The sequence below is a fragment of the Lycium barbarum genome, chromosome 1, assembly GCF_019175385.1.
Source record: "Lycium barbarum isolate Lr01 chromosome 1, ASM1917538v2, whole genome shotgun sequence".
Classification (NCBI taxonomy): Eukaryota; Viridiplantae; Streptophyta; class Magnoliopsida; order Solanales; family Solanaceae; genus Lycium; species Lycium barbarum.
The window spans coordinates 151,808,566-151,828,310 of record NC_083337.1 but is presented as its reverse complement, the minus strand read 5'-3'; the positions used below and the strand labels follow the sequence as shown (position 1 = coordinate 151,828,310).

At 32.5% G+C, this 19,745-nt stretch overlaps 1 protein-coding gene and 1 pseudogene across 2 annotated transcripts; one reads left to right on the top strand and one right to left on the bottom strand.

The window, feature by feature from the left end:
* The first annotated feature begins 229 nt into the window (after positions 1-229).
* On the top strand, positions 230-10,560 carry LOC132644454 (agamous-like MADS-box protein AGL11). Of its 2 annotated transcripts, none has more exons than XM_060361054.1 (9): positions 230-391; positions 1,562-1,743; positions 5,421-5,502; positions 5,672-5,733; positions 5,826-5,925; positions 6,919-6,960; positions 7,069-7,110; positions 9,543-9,733; positions 10,299-10,560. In XM_060361054.1, exons 2-8 carry the CDS (start codon positions 1,562-1,564, stop codon positions 9,726-9,728), a joined length of 696 nt encoding a protein of 231 aa, XP_060217037.1. In that variant the 5' UTR covers positions 230-391; the 3' UTR covers positions 9,729-9,733; positions 10,299-10,560. The 2 variants fall into 2 exon arrangements, with proteins under 2 accessions (XP_060217037.1, XP_060217034.1); XM_060361051.1 differs by lacking the exon at positions 230-391 and adding an exon at positions 449-1,115.
* Positions 10,561-10,952: 392 nt separating this feature from the next.
* Positions 10,953-15,611, bottom strand: LOC132616732 (immune-associated nucleotide-binding protein 9-like; annotated as a pseudogene).
* Positions 15,612-19,745: the final 4,134 nt, after the last annotated feature.

Below are 19,745 nucleotides of genomic sequence, written 5' to 3'. Positions count from 1 at the left end.
TTTGAGTCTTTGTCTATAAATTTTGCCTTTAAATAAAATTAAGAAGGGGCATATTAGTCAAGTTGAAACCAAATACACGCTTTGCAATATTTGGTGAAATTTTGGTCTGCAATAAACAAGGCCACAACACCACGTCTGGTTTATATCTGGAAAAAGGACATTTGAATGTCATTTTCTTGGACAGATCCCTCTTCACTTTAATTTTAAGTGATAGTTAAAACTTAGCTAGGGTAGGCATATATACAAAGAAAGAAAGCCATATAATTATTTGGTTTTTTCTTCATTCATCAGTAGTGTTTTGTAATTCCAAGTCTTTGGAAGTTGTGTCATTTTTCCGAAAGGCTTTGAAGTTCACCGGAAAATAGCAATATTTTCAATTCAAGCCAATCAGGTCTGTTGGTATTTTACATAGCAATATATGAAATGAAAGAGAGGAAAATTTAGAAAAAAAATATTGAAATGAAAACTTTCTTTCGTTTCCCTTTCTTCCATGCACTTATTTTTGCAGTGTCTGAAATGTGTATCTTTCTTTTCATTATGGCAAATTTATTTAAATTGAGTTTCGTGTGGAAGTGAGTCAAGTTTTAGATCTGCAACCATAGTTCAGAGAATAATGGGGTTTCTTATTTGAAAAATCTCATTTTTCATTCTTTCAATTCTCCATACCATTTTGCTTATTTCTTTGAAAAAAACAAAGTCTTTAAAACATGCATATCTTTTGTAGCTATGTACGCAAGATTGTTCTTGTATGCATCTTTTCTTGCATACAAAACCAAAAAAATACTAGCGCTACAAAAAAAAAAAAAAAAAAAAAAGAATTAGTTTGGATATTGATCGCTAATCTCTCTTTGAATAGTCCGTAGCTAACATGATTTTTTAATAACCCGTCGCTAATCCATTGCTAAATAGGATTGGAGACAGATTTTTGCATCATTCAATCTTTTATTACTTCTCTTGATTACACACGTCTTTTTTCGGAGGTGTTTAGCGACATAAGTTGTCGATCCGTCTATTTGTTTTAGTACTTTTTACTGTATAATATTTGGAGCTTCTCCAAGAAAAAAAATATTCCAACACTAATTTGGATGATGTTTCTTACTAAATCTGGCATGGAGGTACGTCTGCTTGATCTTTCGTTTTTATTTTTATTAGTTAAATCTGAATGGAAGAAATAGATGATGTGAGTTATTGCTTAGATTCTTGATTTTTGGATGCTTTTATGTTCACACCCTAAAGTTTCTCAGTGTCTAAAAGAGAGATTTTAGAATCATATCTCAAGTCCAGTGATAGTACTTGTTGTAATAAACAAATTGCCCTTTCTAGCTCTGAACTCTTATACTACAAGATCTTTCGATTTATAGACTTATGTTAGGTTAAGGGAACAAGAGTGAGGATTTCTTGTTCTATATTTCTACTTTTCTCATCCCTCTTCTCTTGTTGTGTATTTCCCCTTTAATTTATTCATTAGTCTCAAAATCAAACATAGGTGTTAATTAATGTGTTATAACTTCACATGATCACATCTCTTTGAAGAACCCTTGACCACTATGCTATTTTACAGATGGGTCGAGGAAAGATAGAGATAAAGAGGATAGAGAACAACACAAACAGGCAAGTGACATTCTGCAAGAGGAGAAATGGATTGCTGAAAAAGGCCTACGAACTCACAGTTCTCTGTGAAGCTGAGATTGCTCTTATTGTTTTCTCCACTCGTGGCCGTGTCTATGAGTACTCTAACAACAAGTAATTCTTTTACGTATTCACTACTCATGATTTTATATATCTCTTTCTTTCTGCCTCTTTTTTGTGTTTTTTGTTTCTCTCTGAATTGACATAATACATAAATAGACACCTAAAAATGACTTCTATTGTTGGTTGAACACTCCAACTTACAAAATTGTCATCTAGACACCTTAACTCGTCTTCATTGTGTCAGTTGAACACTCTTAACTTACAAAATGCTCATCTAAACACCTCTAAAAATTATGTGTCATGTCAGTGTCGGATGTCCACAAGACACAGTGGGACTGATTTGAGGTGTCTAGATGTACATTCTCAAAACTTAGAGTGTTTAGATAAAGTGGAAATGAGCTGTCTATGTATCTATGTATTATGCCCACTGAATTTGCTGGCTTTGTCATTTCATTAGCATCCGCTCCTTTCTTGTCGTTCTTTTCCTTGATATCAGTGGAATCATTCGCCCATATATATCTTGTTGTCTATTCTTCAAGGAATCATCTCTGGATGTGCAGTCAATGCAGACAAATTCTTGCTCATTTGGATATTTGTGAGTCAATGATCTTCAGATTAGTAGTGACGTTACGTTTAATATGAATTATATAAGAATGGAAGGAAAAAAAATCAATAACACACCATTTTCTAACTCAACCCACTAGCTTAGTTCATGAATTAAGAATTGTCCAAAATCATATAAGAAAACAAATCGTCACATCCACCACCAATATGGCATGCTAACATCCCCTCACGCTAGAGATGGGTCTGACTCTAATATCATGATTAAGAAATGGATATTGAGCCTAACTCAACCTAGAATGCTAGTTCATGAGATGATTATTGTCCACATCCACCATTGACGTGTACATAACTACAACAACAATATACCCAGTTATGTGTGATATAATTAAGTAAATAAAAATGTGTTTTCTCTAACAACTTAAGCTTTTAGATGACATAGTTACATACTTCAACTTCTTATTAGAACAAGCAGAGGTCCTGAATTGAGTATTATGGCTACTATTAACAAAAAGAATTTCACATGCTTGACGCATGAAAAAGAATTACCTGCACGTGATTGCTAGCTTGTTGTGAATATAATCAATTAAAAGGAAAATGTTCAGAAATGCCCTTAAAGTCTGTGAAATTCACCATATTTGTAATTTGTTAATAGTTCCACCCAATTATTCCCTTGTTGTTGCTTAATTGTGTAAAAAAAAAAAAACCCTTATTTCACTCAGAACTTAACCTAGGGCATAGCTGGACTTATACACATAGTATAAGGACATGTTTGGTCCAACTAAGTTTCTAATTGCAATTATGCTACAACTTGCAAAATTGTTTTTATAAAGCAACTTGATTAAATTATAGTGAAATTTCTCACCAATTGAGGCATCACATGGGCACATTCTGAACCATTTTCAACTTAACATGTCGTTTTATAAATTAGAAGTTCTAAGTAAAGACCCAATAACCATAATGTCATAAAAACAGAAAATTACATTAATTCAATCACAAAGTATCTTGACATTCCATCAGATCACCAAATGCCATAAGATTCCGTCAAATCACAAATTCAGTTACATAGCATCAAAATAACATAACTAAGTCTGCTTCAAATAACCAGAAATTGTCTTTACATCCCATCACACCACCTGATGCCATTAGATTCCATCAATCCTGAACATGTATTGTTTCCTTTTCAGTATATTAATTAAGGATGATTATGGATTGAAAGAATTTGTCTTGGAGACTTTTATTAAATCTTTATGGTAGTAGGGAAGAATGTCATTTAAATTTAAGTTTTCGCGCTTTAGTCTTGTTTTCCGAACAAAGTAGGGACATCCATAGCATTGCTTTCCATTAGTCTCTACCAATTTATTTGGTTGATGGAATCTAACGACATTTGGTGATTTGATGGAATGTAAAATATATTTTGTTATTTGAAACAATGTAATGAATTTTCCTTGTTTTATGACATTATGATTGTTGTATCTTTAATTTCCTAGAACTTCTAACTTAAATCGTACAAAATGGCGTGTTAAATTGCTTAAAAGTGGCTCACAATAAGCTCTATGTGATTCCTTAAATTGGTGAGAAAATTTATTACAATTCAATCAACTTGTTGCATGATTAATTAGGAATTAAATTGGACCAAATATGTCCTTATACTACGGGTGTAAGTCCAGATATGCCCTCGGTTAAGTCCTGTGTTAAATAAGGGCATTTTTGGTTCAATAAGTAAGGGCAGGGGTATAATTGGGCCAAACTATTAACAGAGGACAAAAATGGTGAATTTCACATACTTTGAGGGGCATTTTGACACTTTTCCATTAAATAAATAAATAAATGTGAGTCTCTCTTCCAATTTAAACTTTTAGATGAGATGATAACGTGCAAAGATTGTTCCTTTATATCAGTGTAATCATTCCTATTGAAGTAACACTGGTCAAGCATCAGATTATGCTAATCTATGTAAGCAAGATCCAATACTGTTTGATTCAACCACATCAAATCCTTTACTGGCTCGTCATCACTTCTTTTCGTCTTCTTTACTTTACTGAGAAATTGAGCTTAATCTAAATGTGTATATACTTACATATGCACGAAAATGAATGAGCACTGAACTACTGATCATTATCACAAAGATTGTTGTATATATGAAAAAGCATAAGGACAAGCTAGCCAAACAAATAAGCACTAAAGATGTACTGAGAAGTGCAGTTAATTACCACCTCTCGTAAGTGATGTGATCTATTCATTTCCATTTTCATTGTTTGTGTGCTTGTTTCCTGGGCTTTCTTAGTTTCCTATTGTAGCTTATGCACCGTAAATTTCTCCTGCTTTTGTTTGTATTATTCTAGTGAAAGTAAATTTATGACACCATTGAATATTCTCTTGACCTTCCCTGTTCACTTTTACGTTTACATATTTAAAAGTTGATGCATGGTAGGGTCTCCCTTTTGCATGGATATGTCAAATTGATGCTACTACCCGGGGAGTGACTTTTAAAAAAAATATAAAATAAGTACATAAATCATAATCACCCTAAAGTTTAAAACTGTAAAAAGATATGATAATTGATACTGTACGTAACAAATGAAAACATATCTCCCAAATGAAGAAGATTCAGCATTTGTTCTGTCTTTTTGGAAGCTTAACAGTATAAGAGGAAAACCCCTCTGTACAGGAATGGTTCTGTCATTCCTTTCTTGTACCTTATGTTCATAATAAAAATCGAACATTTAGTTTTAAAAAAAGAAAGTCAAAAGATATGATACCAAAGATAGTGCATTACGGAAGAAGCGGGGAAAAGTTGGGAAGAGAAAACTTCAAAAGACCAATTGGATTGGAACTTATGCTTTACATCACATATTTCATTTTCGTATCAAATGCTTTATCTGCAATCTGATAAGTAAATTATTTTCTTGCCAATATTTATCTCGTACTTTTCTTTTTAGTCCGTCTAAACAAAAATATCATGCTTATTTAAAAAATTGAATTTTACACCACTTAGTTACCTTTAATGAGATGATTCACAGTTTCACAAATACTTATAGTTTTTTAGACTATACTTTTCAAAAGTCTTTTCGTAAATGTCGTACTAATCTTTATCTAAATATTTTGTTGTTTATTTTGTTATAAATGTTGAAAACTTTTGCAATTTTTTTTTTTGTTATGTACAGCATTAAGGCAACTATTGACCGGTACAAGAAGGCAACTACAGAAACCTCTAATGCTTGCACCACTCAAGAGCTTAACGCTCAGGTAAATAATTAATTAAGCAGAGTCATTTAGTAGTATCTCCAGATATATAAATATCAGAAATACTACTAGTATTTGATTACACATTTTGCTAATTGTGGAAGTGCTATTTCCTAAATAGTTGTTTGTGTGATTGAAATAAATATTTCGTTTGGCTATCTCATGTATGTAGTTTTACCAACAAGAATCAAAGAAGCTGCGCCAACAGATACAAATGATGCAGAATTCAAACAGGTAACGTCATAATTCCATAAAATTCGTGATGAATTTAAAACTAATTGTATTAATTGTTTTCTAAAAATTATACTAACATTTTATACGTACAGGCATCTGGTTGGTGAAGGCTTAAGCTCTTTGAATGTAAGAGAGCTGAAGCAGTTGGAGAACAGACTTGAACGAGGCATTAGTAGAATTAGGTCAAAAAAGGTATACTAAAATTTATAAGAATATTCAAAAAATGTTTACATGTTTCGAATAGTAATCTGATCATGGCCACGTTTATCACGTAACTAGGGGTGACAAAACTAGTCCATGAAAATATGGGTGTCCAACTTGATCAAGTTTGACTCAAGCCAATTGGTCCGTCCAATTGAGTCCATTTGAAAGTCATTTTTTTGCACGGATTTCCCTTCAAAGGCGCAGGTCTTTAATTTTTGTCCCGCCCCTCAAATTGCTGATCTTTAATTTATGCCATTCGTTTAAAAATGTGACCGAAAATATCCCGAGGTTCTGGGTTCGAATCTCGCTCAAATAAAAATAATAATTTTGCAAGACAAGACTTGGAGAAAATTCTGTCTTAAGGCAGAAGTTTGACTTGCGAAATTTTGTGAGGCATAATTTTTTTTTTTTTTACTCTGCTGGAATTTTACAATAGTTAGGCCTGAATAGGCTTAATTTTGCTACGAAATTCTGCCTTGCAATTTTTTTTTATTGAGCCACGGTTCGAACTCAGAACCTCAGGGTATTTTAGGCTAAGAGCAAAAATTAAAGATCAGCAATTTGAGCGAGCCCGAATAAGGGCAATCGTGCAAATTTCCCTTTGAAAGTTCGGTTAATTTGGACTAAATATATAGCCCACATTGATCCATAAGAAACTTTGTTAAAATATTTTTAATTTTACTTTGTTTGATATATATAGTCATATTTTTTTTTTTAAAAAAAAGTTACTGCGAGTTGAGCTATGATCCATTGTTGAGTCCATTTTGACCCGTTCCATCTCAGCTTAAGTAATCTTTAGACGGTTTAATAACTCGTTCATTTATTAAATCAACTCATTTTAATCTACTCAAATTCTGCTCAATCCGGCCATTTGACACCCCTGCCAATAGTGACACTGTCTAGCCTAAGTAGAAAAATAGTTATGCTGATCATACAAATCCTCATAATAATGATTTTTATATCTCTTATGTGGTTGGACAGCATGAGATGATACTGGCTGAAACTGAGAATCTGCAGAAGATGGTAATTTCTTAAAATTTGCTCTATCCTTATTATGTTTTGGGTTCAGATCAGATATCACTATGCTTTGGCAAATTAATTTTAATCGTCGACCTGCTGTTTAATTTGTAGGAAATTCAACTGGAACAGGAGAATGCATTCCTCAGATCAAAGGTACTTTTAATTTGACATCAATGGCTTTGTCTCTTAATTAACATCTGCATGTTAAACAACTATTCCTTTGTCGAGTGACATTTTTTTCATTTCTTCTATTGAGATATTATTTTTGAAAAAGTGTCATCATTGTTTAAGCTCGAGCCCCTCCTGAACTTAGACACTTCTTATTCGGTGTATGTTTAAATTATTTTTATTTTAGTTACCTCAATATACTTGGCTCTTTAGCAGCCTTATCCCTGGATGACCTCAGCCAAAAGAGGTCTTGTGCTACACTCACTACCACATGAATATTTCTGTCCATGTGTCATTTTCTGATTTAATAGTATATTTTTACCTTTAAATTTATCAATTTTCGTTCATTTTTTTGGCCCAAATTAGTAAAAGCATATTTAGAACTTCATAATTTAGGCTATTTTTTTGACAAAAAATAACTGAATTAGCCCCAAAAAGAAGAGATATAAAGTTGAACAAATCGTCATTGAATCTAAAGATGAATTTAAGAAATATACAGTTAAAATTTATTATTTTTGCTAAAATAATAGAATTTCAGTCATGTCTCTTTTACAGATTTGGACCATAAAAGCAAAAAAAAAATAAAAAAAAATATATACATTATCGAAACAAATAACCATTATACATAACGAAGAAATAAGAAAAACATAAAGTTGAGGTAAAATATGTTTAAGAGGAAGTAAGAAAAAAATATATCGTCTGAAACGAATAAACTTGTATATGACGGTGTAGCAATTGGCGGTTGAAAAATATCCACTTACAAATTGATTTTTTAAAAGGTTTCTTCATTCCCACGCGCCGAAGAGGGAGTGTAGCCAACTCTCATTGCCATGTAGGCGTTCAGGGGTTAAAGGGTATCAAATTGCCAAGTTCAGGGGTAATTAGGATAAACAATAGTTCAGATGCACACCGAATAAAAGTGTCAAGTTTAGGTGGTCCCCAGGTATAAAAGAATTACTATTTGCTTAATGGGATAATTGTAATATTCTACCAATAATTAGGCATTCTTAACCTTAAGAGATGTGCACTTTTAATCCCTCGGCTAACAAAATTTTGTAGCATCAAGGAACTTTAATTGTTAAACCATGTGAATATATACTGGTCTTTTATGCCGAGAGAGTTATTTTGGTAATTCACTTCGTTATTTAAGTTAAATACCCATTAAACTTATGAAATTTGTTTCCGGAGGAAGCGAAAGCACACAACTCTGTTATTGAAGGTAAAGATAGACACTTTGATACCAAAATCAGCATTTTCCAATGATGAAGAGGCCTAAACAGCATTTTATTCCTTTTTATTAATATAATAAGCCATCGCCATTGTGGTGGATTTGGCTTGACTTTTACCGTGTCATATATAAGCAAAAAACTTACAGAATTAGAGGAGGACATGGACCTTGTCTCTAATGAGCAAAAGAAGATTGTTAACACAATCTTAAGGAAGGATTAGTAGCCTATACAGAGTCCTTCCCAAAGCTAAAGCTAATATCTTTATTAACTAACAAAGAACGTACATTTTTCAAATCTCCTTCTAAAAGTAGGTAAATGCCATTTGTCAAATTCAAGTAGCCCCTTTGCCTCTTTTGGCAAGTCTTGAAGAGAATGATATAAGGGTCCTATTTTCACTTGTTTCGGCGAATTTAGCAAGGAAATCTGCCACTTGATTTGCCTCCCTATAGCGGTGATTAATCTCGATATCTGCACCATTGATGTTGTTAACAGTGCTGTTGATAATGTGCTGTTGATTAAGGTTGTCATTTCCTCTGTTGATCAGCATATTAGAAATGATTTGAGAGTCCATTTCTATTTTCAGCTTGTTATTTGCTCTCTGTCTGCAAATTTCAGTTCCCACCGTAACAACCAGTGCTTCAGACTCATTGTTGCTCTTAAAGTGTATAGGAAAGGAAAAGGCCAGTATAAAGTCACCATTTTCATCTCTCAGTATACCACCAGCACCTGTCCTTCCATTACTTGTAAATAGCTCCCATCTGTGTTAAGCTCAACCTCTCCTCTATCGGGTTTTTCCCAATAAACAGTAATGCATCTCAGTGCAGGACTGAGTTTTTTATATCATGTCACATATGTGAATCCAGCTTTCCTCTGTGTTTAAGGTAGGAAATGCCTGCTTCAAGGCAGTTTTGATGTTCCAAATACAGTGTAACTCCAGTTTGTAGTGTGAACTTTATTTTTTTGGTCCCCAAACCTGCATGCAGTCCACTCCTTCCACAGTTGCCAGAGAACAATCACTGGACAGATCTGGAGAAGGGTCTTGTGAACTTTAGTCACTGGTTTTTTGGTCCACAATATGTTCAACAAAACAACAAAACTCTAGTGGAGACGTGTTGAGCTCTAATGCCTAGAGGTGCACATTCAGTTATTTTCGCTTAGGGATTAATGAAAATACTTATTTCTTTTCAGATAGCAGAAAATGAGAGGCTTCAGGAATTAAGCATGATGCCAGCTGGAGGTGGGCAAGAGTACAGTGCAATACAACAATATTTAGCAAGAAATATGCTTCAACTTAATATGATGGATGGCCAAGGTGTCTCTTCCTATGATCCATTGCCTCCTCATCATGACAAGAAGTCCCTTGAGCTTCACTAGACCAAGTATGTCTTCAATTCCTCAAATAAACATCTTTATATATCACTACTGATTCTTCTTGCCAAAATAAGCTCAAATAAATGTATGATAAGATCCAGAATTTAAGCTCCTAGGGATCAACCTTTGAGGTTTATAGAATGGAACTCATTATATTTTTTAAGGTTATGAGTTATGTAAAGTATGTATTGCAAATTTAGTGAAGTTTTACAACACAACTTCATACTCCGCACTGAAAAGTACTGAGTTCATGTGAACCCAATAACAACTAGCTGCATCTGCCCCTGTGCCCAAACATATTGTGATGTATCTTGAGTTCTTGATAATCCGTCACAATGATTTTGGGACAATTGTTTTTGTGACAACTCATCAAAAAATAGTCACAAAATTAAAGTTTGTGATGGATTGATAATTAATAAATGAGATGAACGCTGGTGTTTGGCAGAAAATACCTGGAAAATATGTTTTAGAGGAAGCTCTGAAAGACCAAAATGCTGAAGTTGAAGAATATAGATTGCCAAAAAGTAAAATTACCTGTTTGTTCACTGATCATTCATGTTTCTTTTGATGCAGGTAAATCTCCACTAAGCGTTTTGAGAAATTTAATGAAGGAAATTTGGTGTTTAGAACTTATGAAGTAATCTCTAATGATTGTGTGTTGCTTAAATTAGTACCTTATTTTGTGTATTTGAATTGTTTGCCATTATTTTTGGGACAATTGTAAGAATTTGAACTGGTAGATTTATCAGCTTTCCTGCAATAGACTTTGCACACAACACTGAGTTTTGGCTAAAACTTTTTAGGCAATTTCTATTTAATCTGTCAGTGCTTTCTACATTCTTATGTACCAAAATCTTGAATATATTGACAATAGTTTCCTGTTCTTTCTCAAATTCAAGCTATATACAATTAAAAGAAGACAGCTATATACAATTGAATGACCAATAGAATATGAAACTGTGAACAAATATGAACAAGTACCAAAGAGCTTAGAAAGTCTGTTGAAGTTCACTCTTTACTAGCCTTGAGTAGGAACAGCTAGGCACTGTTAAACAATCTAGAAACTATCATACTGTAACCAGCAAATCTCTCTTTCACAATATGGAGACTTGTGCAAACTGCAAACATAACCTCCGACTTGTACGGAATGAGTACTTAAACACTTTCTGAAGGTAAATTGCGCCTACAAAAGAATTAGTGAAACAAAAGTAACCGAATCAGTGAATTATAAGGAACAACAAATGTCATAACGTGAAACAAAAGTGACAATATGCATATGATAATCTGTTGGAAAGTTTTGTAGAGTGAAAGCTTAGAGACAGGAAAATACTAACATAAAGTACTGAGATATAAAATCAAAATGACTCTGGTTATGAGCTACCAATTATCTTTAACAATTTTGGACACTTCGAGTAAGAATTTCCCTTCCTTGTACTTCTGCAATAGCTGAACAGCTCGTTCGTACTTCCAGCCCAAAACCTCATGGCAATTCCCGCAGTATATGTCAGCAATTGTGTGAAGACCAGTTGTGAGATGTTTTTCTTGTTTGGGTCCAATATTAATATTCCTCACATGAGCAAAAAGGAAAGCTATACCACAATTTGCCTGAAAAACAATAATTATTTTTTCTATAGTTAATGCTCAGACCACAGATAAAGTGCATGACAATAGCAATCTAGCAACTATAAATGGACAAATGAAATTGTTCACCTGAAATTTTTTGGAGATGATATCATCGTCAAATGAGACATGACTTCGACATTTGTAGCAGCTGTATGAGCGACGTTTGACCACTACATCCATCCAATAAAATAGGAAGACAAAAGTCAACTTGACAGTAGGACAACAAGAGATAAAGGGTAATTTAAACAGTGGAAGAACCACAAATTTCTTTAACTTGGAAGGAAATGAAAACGAACCAGAGAATTCTGTACTAAATAATTACGGTAGTGAGGAATAGTTTAAATTTATAAGGCTGCAACACAAACTTTGTACAGACTGGGTAAAGTACCATCAAGAAGAGGGGAAATTAAGCTACTTTGTCAAAGACCAAATTACGTCGATGAATTAGAAATATATACAAGTTTGATTTAAATGGCAGTGAAAGAAAATAAATCCATGAATGAAAAGATTACAAATATTCAATTATCAGTGTTTAAACAATATTTGATGTTGAAGCAGACAAAAAATTTGAAAAAAGTTTGTGGAAACCTGTGTTTAGATAGTTGGGTTTTCTGAGGAAAGATGTTTATGATAGTTGAAGATATGCGAGTAAAAACTGAGAATTTGAATCCATTGGAAATACTTGAACATTGAAATATTGTTATGTAAGTTTTTCTCCTACAATTATTGCAAATGAAGTTAAAAAGTTCCAAGGAAAAAGCTCCACAAAACACTTCAAATGTTCTTTCTCGATTGTTATGATTCGAAAGCCTTCCCACTAGCACAAGAGCTCTAAAAAACTTGATAACCAGCATATGCTGCATGCCAACTTAAACTCTGAGTACCATAATCTATAATATATTGACAAAGTACTCCTATTCATTCTTAAAATTTAAGCTCCAAATAATTAGACAAACTATATATTATAAAATTGTTATGAGTAATCTTAAAGTCTCATGAAGGTAATAAGCGATAAGGAACTTAGGAAGTATGTTGAATTCAGTATTCACAAGCCATTTATAAACAACATGGTAAATAGGCACCAATAGACAATCCAATAAAGTATGATATTCTAACCAACATCTCTTCCTTACAAAGTATAAAGAGGGTAGAAAAGAATGCAAACATAACCTCAATCAAAGTTTTAGTTCTTCCAAGAATACCATGTCAAATAACTTATAAAATAGACACTGACCTGTGAGCGCCTCAGTCTCCCTTTGAGTTTTCTCTAAGCTATCTCTCAATTCACAAATTTTTCTTTCTGCTTCCACTCGAGCAGTGCGCTCCTCCTCCAATTGCTTTTCAAGACTATGCATGGTCTCCTTCAGCTTAGATTCAACCTATCAAATATGTAATGATAGGTCCATAAAATGCTCAAGGGCACTACCTAGGAATAAGATGAGGTACCTAATTCATAGATCTTGGCCAAAGGAAACTAGAAATACTTCTGAGTCAATAAATGAATTATTTTATATCATATAAGGAATTTCCCAAATTAACTTTTAGCATTTACAAGAAAAAATTCATGATTGACAAAATTTTTAATACAGATAACAAATAAATAAATTTCTTGTTTAATAAAATTCAATTAATTTCCTACGAAAGTTGTAAATAGGCTCTCTTAAGAGAGTATCGAAAGTTGAAATGACATCAGCTATTAATGTAGCTGTTGAATATGATTTCAACTAATGTCTCAAAGAAATGAGAACGTATTGTGCCAGAACAAAAGCAATTTATCAGTCTCACTTTTGTAGTCTGTTCCTCTCTGTGAAAACAGAGATTGGAAGAGAATCATATCTTCCAGTGTTGTCTCGCCGCATATTAGACATAGAATATCTAAAAAAAGGAATAAAAGAGAGGCAAATCTAGCAACATGACAGTATGAATTTAGGGAGCTTAGAAAGCCGGCACAAGCTTGTTTTTTCAAATTAAAATTCTCTGCGTACTAAACTTGCTCTAGCAAAATGCAGTTGCAAGTAACACACTCAATCTTCGTAATGAATTTTTACAACTACATTGCACTCAAAACAAGTTAGTGATTATTGTTACAGGCTCAATCCAACAAAGTACTGGACATATAATACATTGTTTGACATTTAGGATATGCTAGCTGAAGTTTGTCTAACACTGACAGTTGATGTTTTCAAATGACAATGGAAGAAAAAGTGTGTCAACAGTGGTACCTACCGTTTCAGTTATTCGCCTATGTTGCTCCTCAAAAGACCACCTCTGCAGTTGTTCCTTCAACTCAGTTACCTCTTGCTGTAAATCTCCAAGCGAAGAATTAACCTCCAACGTGTCATTATGAAGCTTCATCTTCTATAAATGAGAAGAGATAGATGACAAGATAGATTATTTTCCCCTCCCTTCAAAGAACTAATGCATAATGTGGAACGAAATCCAACCAATTAGTAAATGCCGTACACATACCTTTACTTCCTCGAACAAGTCATTCTTAAATGGTTTTCCACCATTCTTTTGTACAACCATATTCACATGGAAAAGAAGTTCCCTCAATTGTTCAGCTTTCTTCCATGGATCTTTAGTCTTATTGTCGAAAAGCACTTGTCTGTTTCCACACATCTTAAGAACTTCCTGGAATGGTAGGAAGAATTAAATTGGGAACAGCAAACTCTTGAGCATGCAAAGTTGAAAATAATAACTGACCAACGGAACCTTTTTAAATAAAAGAAATTATGAACATTCTCTACGTCCATCCCACAAACTGTATACTCTTGTCGCCCTAGACATAGTTAGAGTATGAAAGAGCATTGTCGCAACAACAGGCCAACAGCCAACGAAAATTCTTCTTTAGCAGAATACAACCATTTAAGATCAAGAAATCGTCCAAAATTGGAGCAAAATGAAGAGACCTCTTGAATAGATGAATGCTAAAATGTCCAGACATTCATTATTAGAATCAATCAGCTTATTCCAAAGGGTGTGGTACAAATATATCCAACAATAAATCTCTGCACATTATTTTACCTTTAAATTCTCAGGGTAAGAACGATCTAACTGACCATTCAAAGAGTCATTGTCCTCGAGCTCATCCCCGTCAGTGAAGACCACAATCATATAATCATTAATTTTGGTCCCAAAGAACTCACTAAAGTACTGGATAGTAGCTTGTTCTTCTTTTGAAAAGCGTGTCCGTAAGAATAGCATGGATGCCATCATCAGCCAAATTGATGCATTTAACAATTTCATTTCCAAGTAATTCAGATTCAGCTGTAAAATCAAATCCTGCAATTCCCACAAGGCACAAACTAAGCTATCAGTAACTTTACAGATTACCTGATGGATATAAGAAATAGAGAAGCAAGATTCACCAAATTCATGATTTCTATACTAGGTGGTATGCTCTTTTCCCATATCCAAAGACATTTTTTCAGCAAATGTAATATGTACTCTACTTAACCCTTTTCAATGCAGCGACCATATACAGTGGCCTGTCAGAAATCACTACTTTGATAAAGGGGCAAATAGATGACTGTACCCGGGGTATCAATCACATCAAGAATCTGTCCATCTTCTAATCGAGTCCTCTGAATCTCACAAGTTCTTGTAACACCACCAAAGCTAGACATCGACCTGAATGCCTTTCTACCAAGGATGCTATTACCTGTGGCACTTCTACCGTCACCTGTACGCCCAACCAGAAGTAGTGTCCGAGCTCCATTTGCAACAAATTCCCAATCATCACTGAATGCACTTCCACCCATCTTATCTTATTGGATCAGATCACCTTAAGCAACGAGTCACGATCAGGTTAAATGATGAAACAGCTGGGTTAAAGATACTGCTTTTGAAGGAATACAACATCAACTGAAATTCATTAATTAAGTAAAAAATCAACTATAAAAAAAATCGTCTGTCTGTTATGCAAATCTATAAAATGGTAACCCCTTCTGATAAGGTATTCAAACCATTGAAGAGAAGATGATAACAAGAAGGCCTTCAGACCAAAGCTAACGTGTCTCTGCTTTGGAAGCAGAAAAAATAGTGCCACTTACTAATAAGAAGGGATTTCGCATGCATATGGCATTACTAAAAACTTTAAATGTCGAACCCAGGCTGCTTAACTCCTGGATAGGAAAAAGGGTGGTCAGGGTGACCAGGTACAAGCAAGGTTCGCATAGACAGATAACATAATATCTACATTTTCTTGGTGGATTTCAAGTTTAAGTCACTATTAATTCTAAAAGAAAAGACAAGGTAATTAAATAAGTGCAGGTTTTCAATTACAATCATTATATTGAAGGGTTGAAATAAGGGATAATGCAACATCAGGGGCATAACTATGTCAGCCGACGTGTGATCAATCACACACACTTAGGGGAAAAATTATTCTATAGGTCAAATATGACTTTTTATACATATAAATTCATTCTTGAACACTCTTAATGAAATTCATGGTTTCATCACTACGCAACATAAGAGAAGAAACGCTAAGGGATTAAACATGAGGACCCTGACGTTAACGCTGAAAAATTTACCCACAAAAGTGTCTGGACAACTAAATGCAATTCCAGTTAATAGTGTTGTAAAATAAGGATACCAACAAAGGAATGTACTCTTGTTTTGTTTAGGATAAAAAGAAAAAGTAACCTTGTATGGTAAGTTTTAACATCATGATCTTACCAGCAGTTAGATTCGGATGGCAATGAGACCCCTAAAAAACAAAAAACGCAGAGAAGCACAAAACTAACATGCATGCAACAGCATCTTTTGACAACCCAACGTTATGATTAGTCATAGTAGTGTCCATGGTAAGTTATTTGATCAACAAAAGAACTAAGAAAAGGAATTTCCTGATATTACATGTTATATTTAAAAAGGAAAAATAGCAAGATGATAGTAAAAATTCCTCGACATTATACAATTAAGATAAGAAAAGATAACACAAACTGAGATCATAGTCCTGAAAGTATATTTCATATAATCATGAAAATACTAACTTCTAGATAAAACTAAACTACTCCTAATTAAATATGTATTGGATTTGATCACATAACACTTAATAGAGATAAATTTGGAAAAATAAGGTTAATTATTTCTTGATTTAATAAGTAGATAATCTTTTTTACCCAAGAAAAAAAGGCTAAATGAATACTTTTTTTGATCTGGAAGCAGTATTTTTTAGAAGATGTTTGGATTGACTTTTTAAAAGTAGCTTATATGTTAAAAGGCTCAAAGTTTTGGCTTATTTTTGTACTTTTTTTTGCCTAAAAATATGTGCTTAATTAAAAGCACTTTTTATTTTCCGTAACACCTCAAAAAGTAAAAAAGAGCTTAAAAGTCAATAAATACTTAAATAAGTCAATCCAAATGCGCTCTTAAGTTAAATTATTTCTAAATATAAAATTGTATCATTCTTTTTAAGACAGACCAAACAGAAAAGTGTATCATATAAATTGGGATAAAAGAAATATCTTTTAATACGAAAATATCATCTTGACAAAAATATTTCTAGCTAAAAATACAGAACAATGTCAGCATACAATGCTAGAGTTCGAAACTTTAACAAGTGAATGTGCTGGAGTCTGAAAAATTCCTAAATTTGAAACTCCAAGAATGATAATGTATAAGTTTAAACTATGATCATGTATAAATTCAAACTCCAAGAAAGATACATGGAGTTTAAACTTATAAATGTTCAGTTGCAGAAACTTTTTAGAAGTTTGAACTCTATAATTTTGTTTTGGAGTTACAACGAGTCTTGCCACAAAAATTGCAACAAAGAATTTTGTTTTAAGTTCGGTTGGAACTCAAGTATATATACTCATCTTTGAAAGTTCCAAACTTTAGTAGCGTGTCAGAGACTTAGAAATAATTTTGAGATAGTAGCTAAAACTCTAAACGGAAAAGCTCATGAATACCCTTAACCTATTGAAAAAGGCTCATAAATACCCTCCTTACACTTTTTGGTCTAAAAATACCCTTAAGGTTTGTTTTTGGCTCAAATATACCCCTCAAACTAACAAAGTTAAAGTTAACTCTTTTAAAAAGTCAAATGACATTTTGTGATTGGACACATATATTATTTAATTTAAAAATTAAAAAATATGAACAAAACTGATTTTTTTTTGCATTTCGTGAATTAATCAACGAAATATGTTTTTTTTTAATTTTTTTTTTGCACTTCGTGAATAAAAAAACGAAATAGGAAATTATAATTTTTTTTTGCATTTCGTGTATTAAAAATGAAATAGGATAAAAAAATTAATTTTGTTCATATAAAAACAAAATTGGAAAATATATTTTGTCCAATTTTCCAATTTCGTTTTTATATGAACGAAAATAATTTTTTTTTATCCTATTTCGTTTTTTAATACACGAAATGCAAAAAAAAAATTATAATTTCCTATTTCATTTTTTTATTCATGAAATGCAAAAAACAAAACATATTTCGTTGATTAATTCACGAAATGCAAAAAAAAAAAAATCAGTTTCGTTCATATTTTTTAATTTTTTAGTTTTTAATTTTTAAGTTTCCACACAATTTTAAAAAAAAATATATGTAAATTACGGAATTTTATTATTGGCAATTTTTTTTTTTTAAATCTGGAATTTTAAATTACTGGCAATTTATTATTGGCAATTTTTTTTAAATATGTATTTTTTTTTAAATTACGGAATTTTATTATTGACCAATTACAAATTGCCATTTGGATTTTTAAAAGAGTTAATTTTAACTTGTTAGTTTGAGGGGTATATTTGAGCCAAAAACAAACCTTAAGGGTATTTTTAGACCTAAAAGGTGGATGGAAGGGTATTTTTAGACCAAAAGGTGGAAGGAGGGTATTTATGAGCCTTTTTCAATAGGTTAGGAGTATTTATGAGCCTTTTCCGAACTCTAAATAATAAATTTGAAATAACATAATTATTTCTCTCAAAATAATTATTCTCACCCTATAAATAAGTTTTTGTAATTTTGACAAAATAAAATTCAAAAATTAAGAGAGAGTCATCATGTGGCCTAAAGTACGACTTTCAAGTGAAAATGAAAGGATTTTGGAAATGAAAAGGCAGGGGATTGGGGAAGGCGCTGTAAAATGACTAAGTTACCCTTTTATAATGAGAGGAGTAGTATTACTACTTGAATATTTTCTACAAAGATAAAGGGTATAATTTGCCTTTTCACAAGGGCAAACTGAAAGTTTACATTTAGGTGCCGTTTGGCCATAAAAATTATTTTTTTTTTTTCGGAATTTTTTTTCACTTTTTTCACTTTTGAGCATTTGGCCATATATATTCTGAATATACCAAAAATTTAAAAAATTTATTTTTTTAAAAAAATTCACTTTTTTACAACTACATTTCACCAAAAACTATGGTCAAACACAACTCCAACTCCAACTTCAAAAATTCCAAAAATAGAGAATTTGTTTTTGATATCTATGGCCAAACGCCTACTTGTTACTCCACTCCACATGCCTTCTTCACTCTGTCAATCTCTCTGTAAGCTTCAACTGCATATTTTTTGCTTAACAACTAACAAGTAACAACAGCAGAAAATTAAAGTTATTACTACACTATTTCCTCTTACTGCTTCATGGTACTTAATATTGTGTTTTACCGTTGTATCCTATTTCTTGAAATAATTTGTTAACATGCATGGTTTCAGAAATATGATCTGATGAATTTTTTTGCCTTCAAAATCATATTTGTGTTTTTTAACACCATATCATAACTTGCATTATTCTTCTGGTTTGCATTCTGTCATCTTAATTTATACTCCCTCTGTACCAATTTATGTGATATATTTTCCTTTTTAGTCTGTAAAAAAAAAATGATACATTTCTATATTCAAAAATAATTTAACTTAAAAGTTCCCTTTTACCCCTAATGAATTAGAGCCACACAAATATTATGGCTTGTTTTAGACCGCAAGTTTTAAAAGTGTTCCTTTCTTTCTTAAACTTTGTGCCTAGTCAAACTATATCACATAAATTAGAGAGTATACTACTTGAAGTTGCAGCCTATTATACTTGTTGCATTATTCTTCTCTTGCATTGTGTGACTCTGAATCCATTATCAAGGTGTGGTTCATTCTATAGGTTTTACATTAATAGTGAGAGCTTCTAATTTTTTGTTGGTTGATTTTGCGCATTTTCTTGCATTCCTCTAGCATCATTAATGTTTTTTCTTTCTGAGTATTAAGTTGTATACATCATCAGTATAAGAAATTTTTACACTATGAGGTTACTTTTACATGTTATAGCATGTATGTCGTATAAATCTAACATTTTAAGGAGGTCAATACATATCCTTTTTTGAATGACTTAATAGTGTGATTTTTTCTTATTACTACTTCAAACTCGAAGAATAAATACAGACAAAAATCATTTTGAT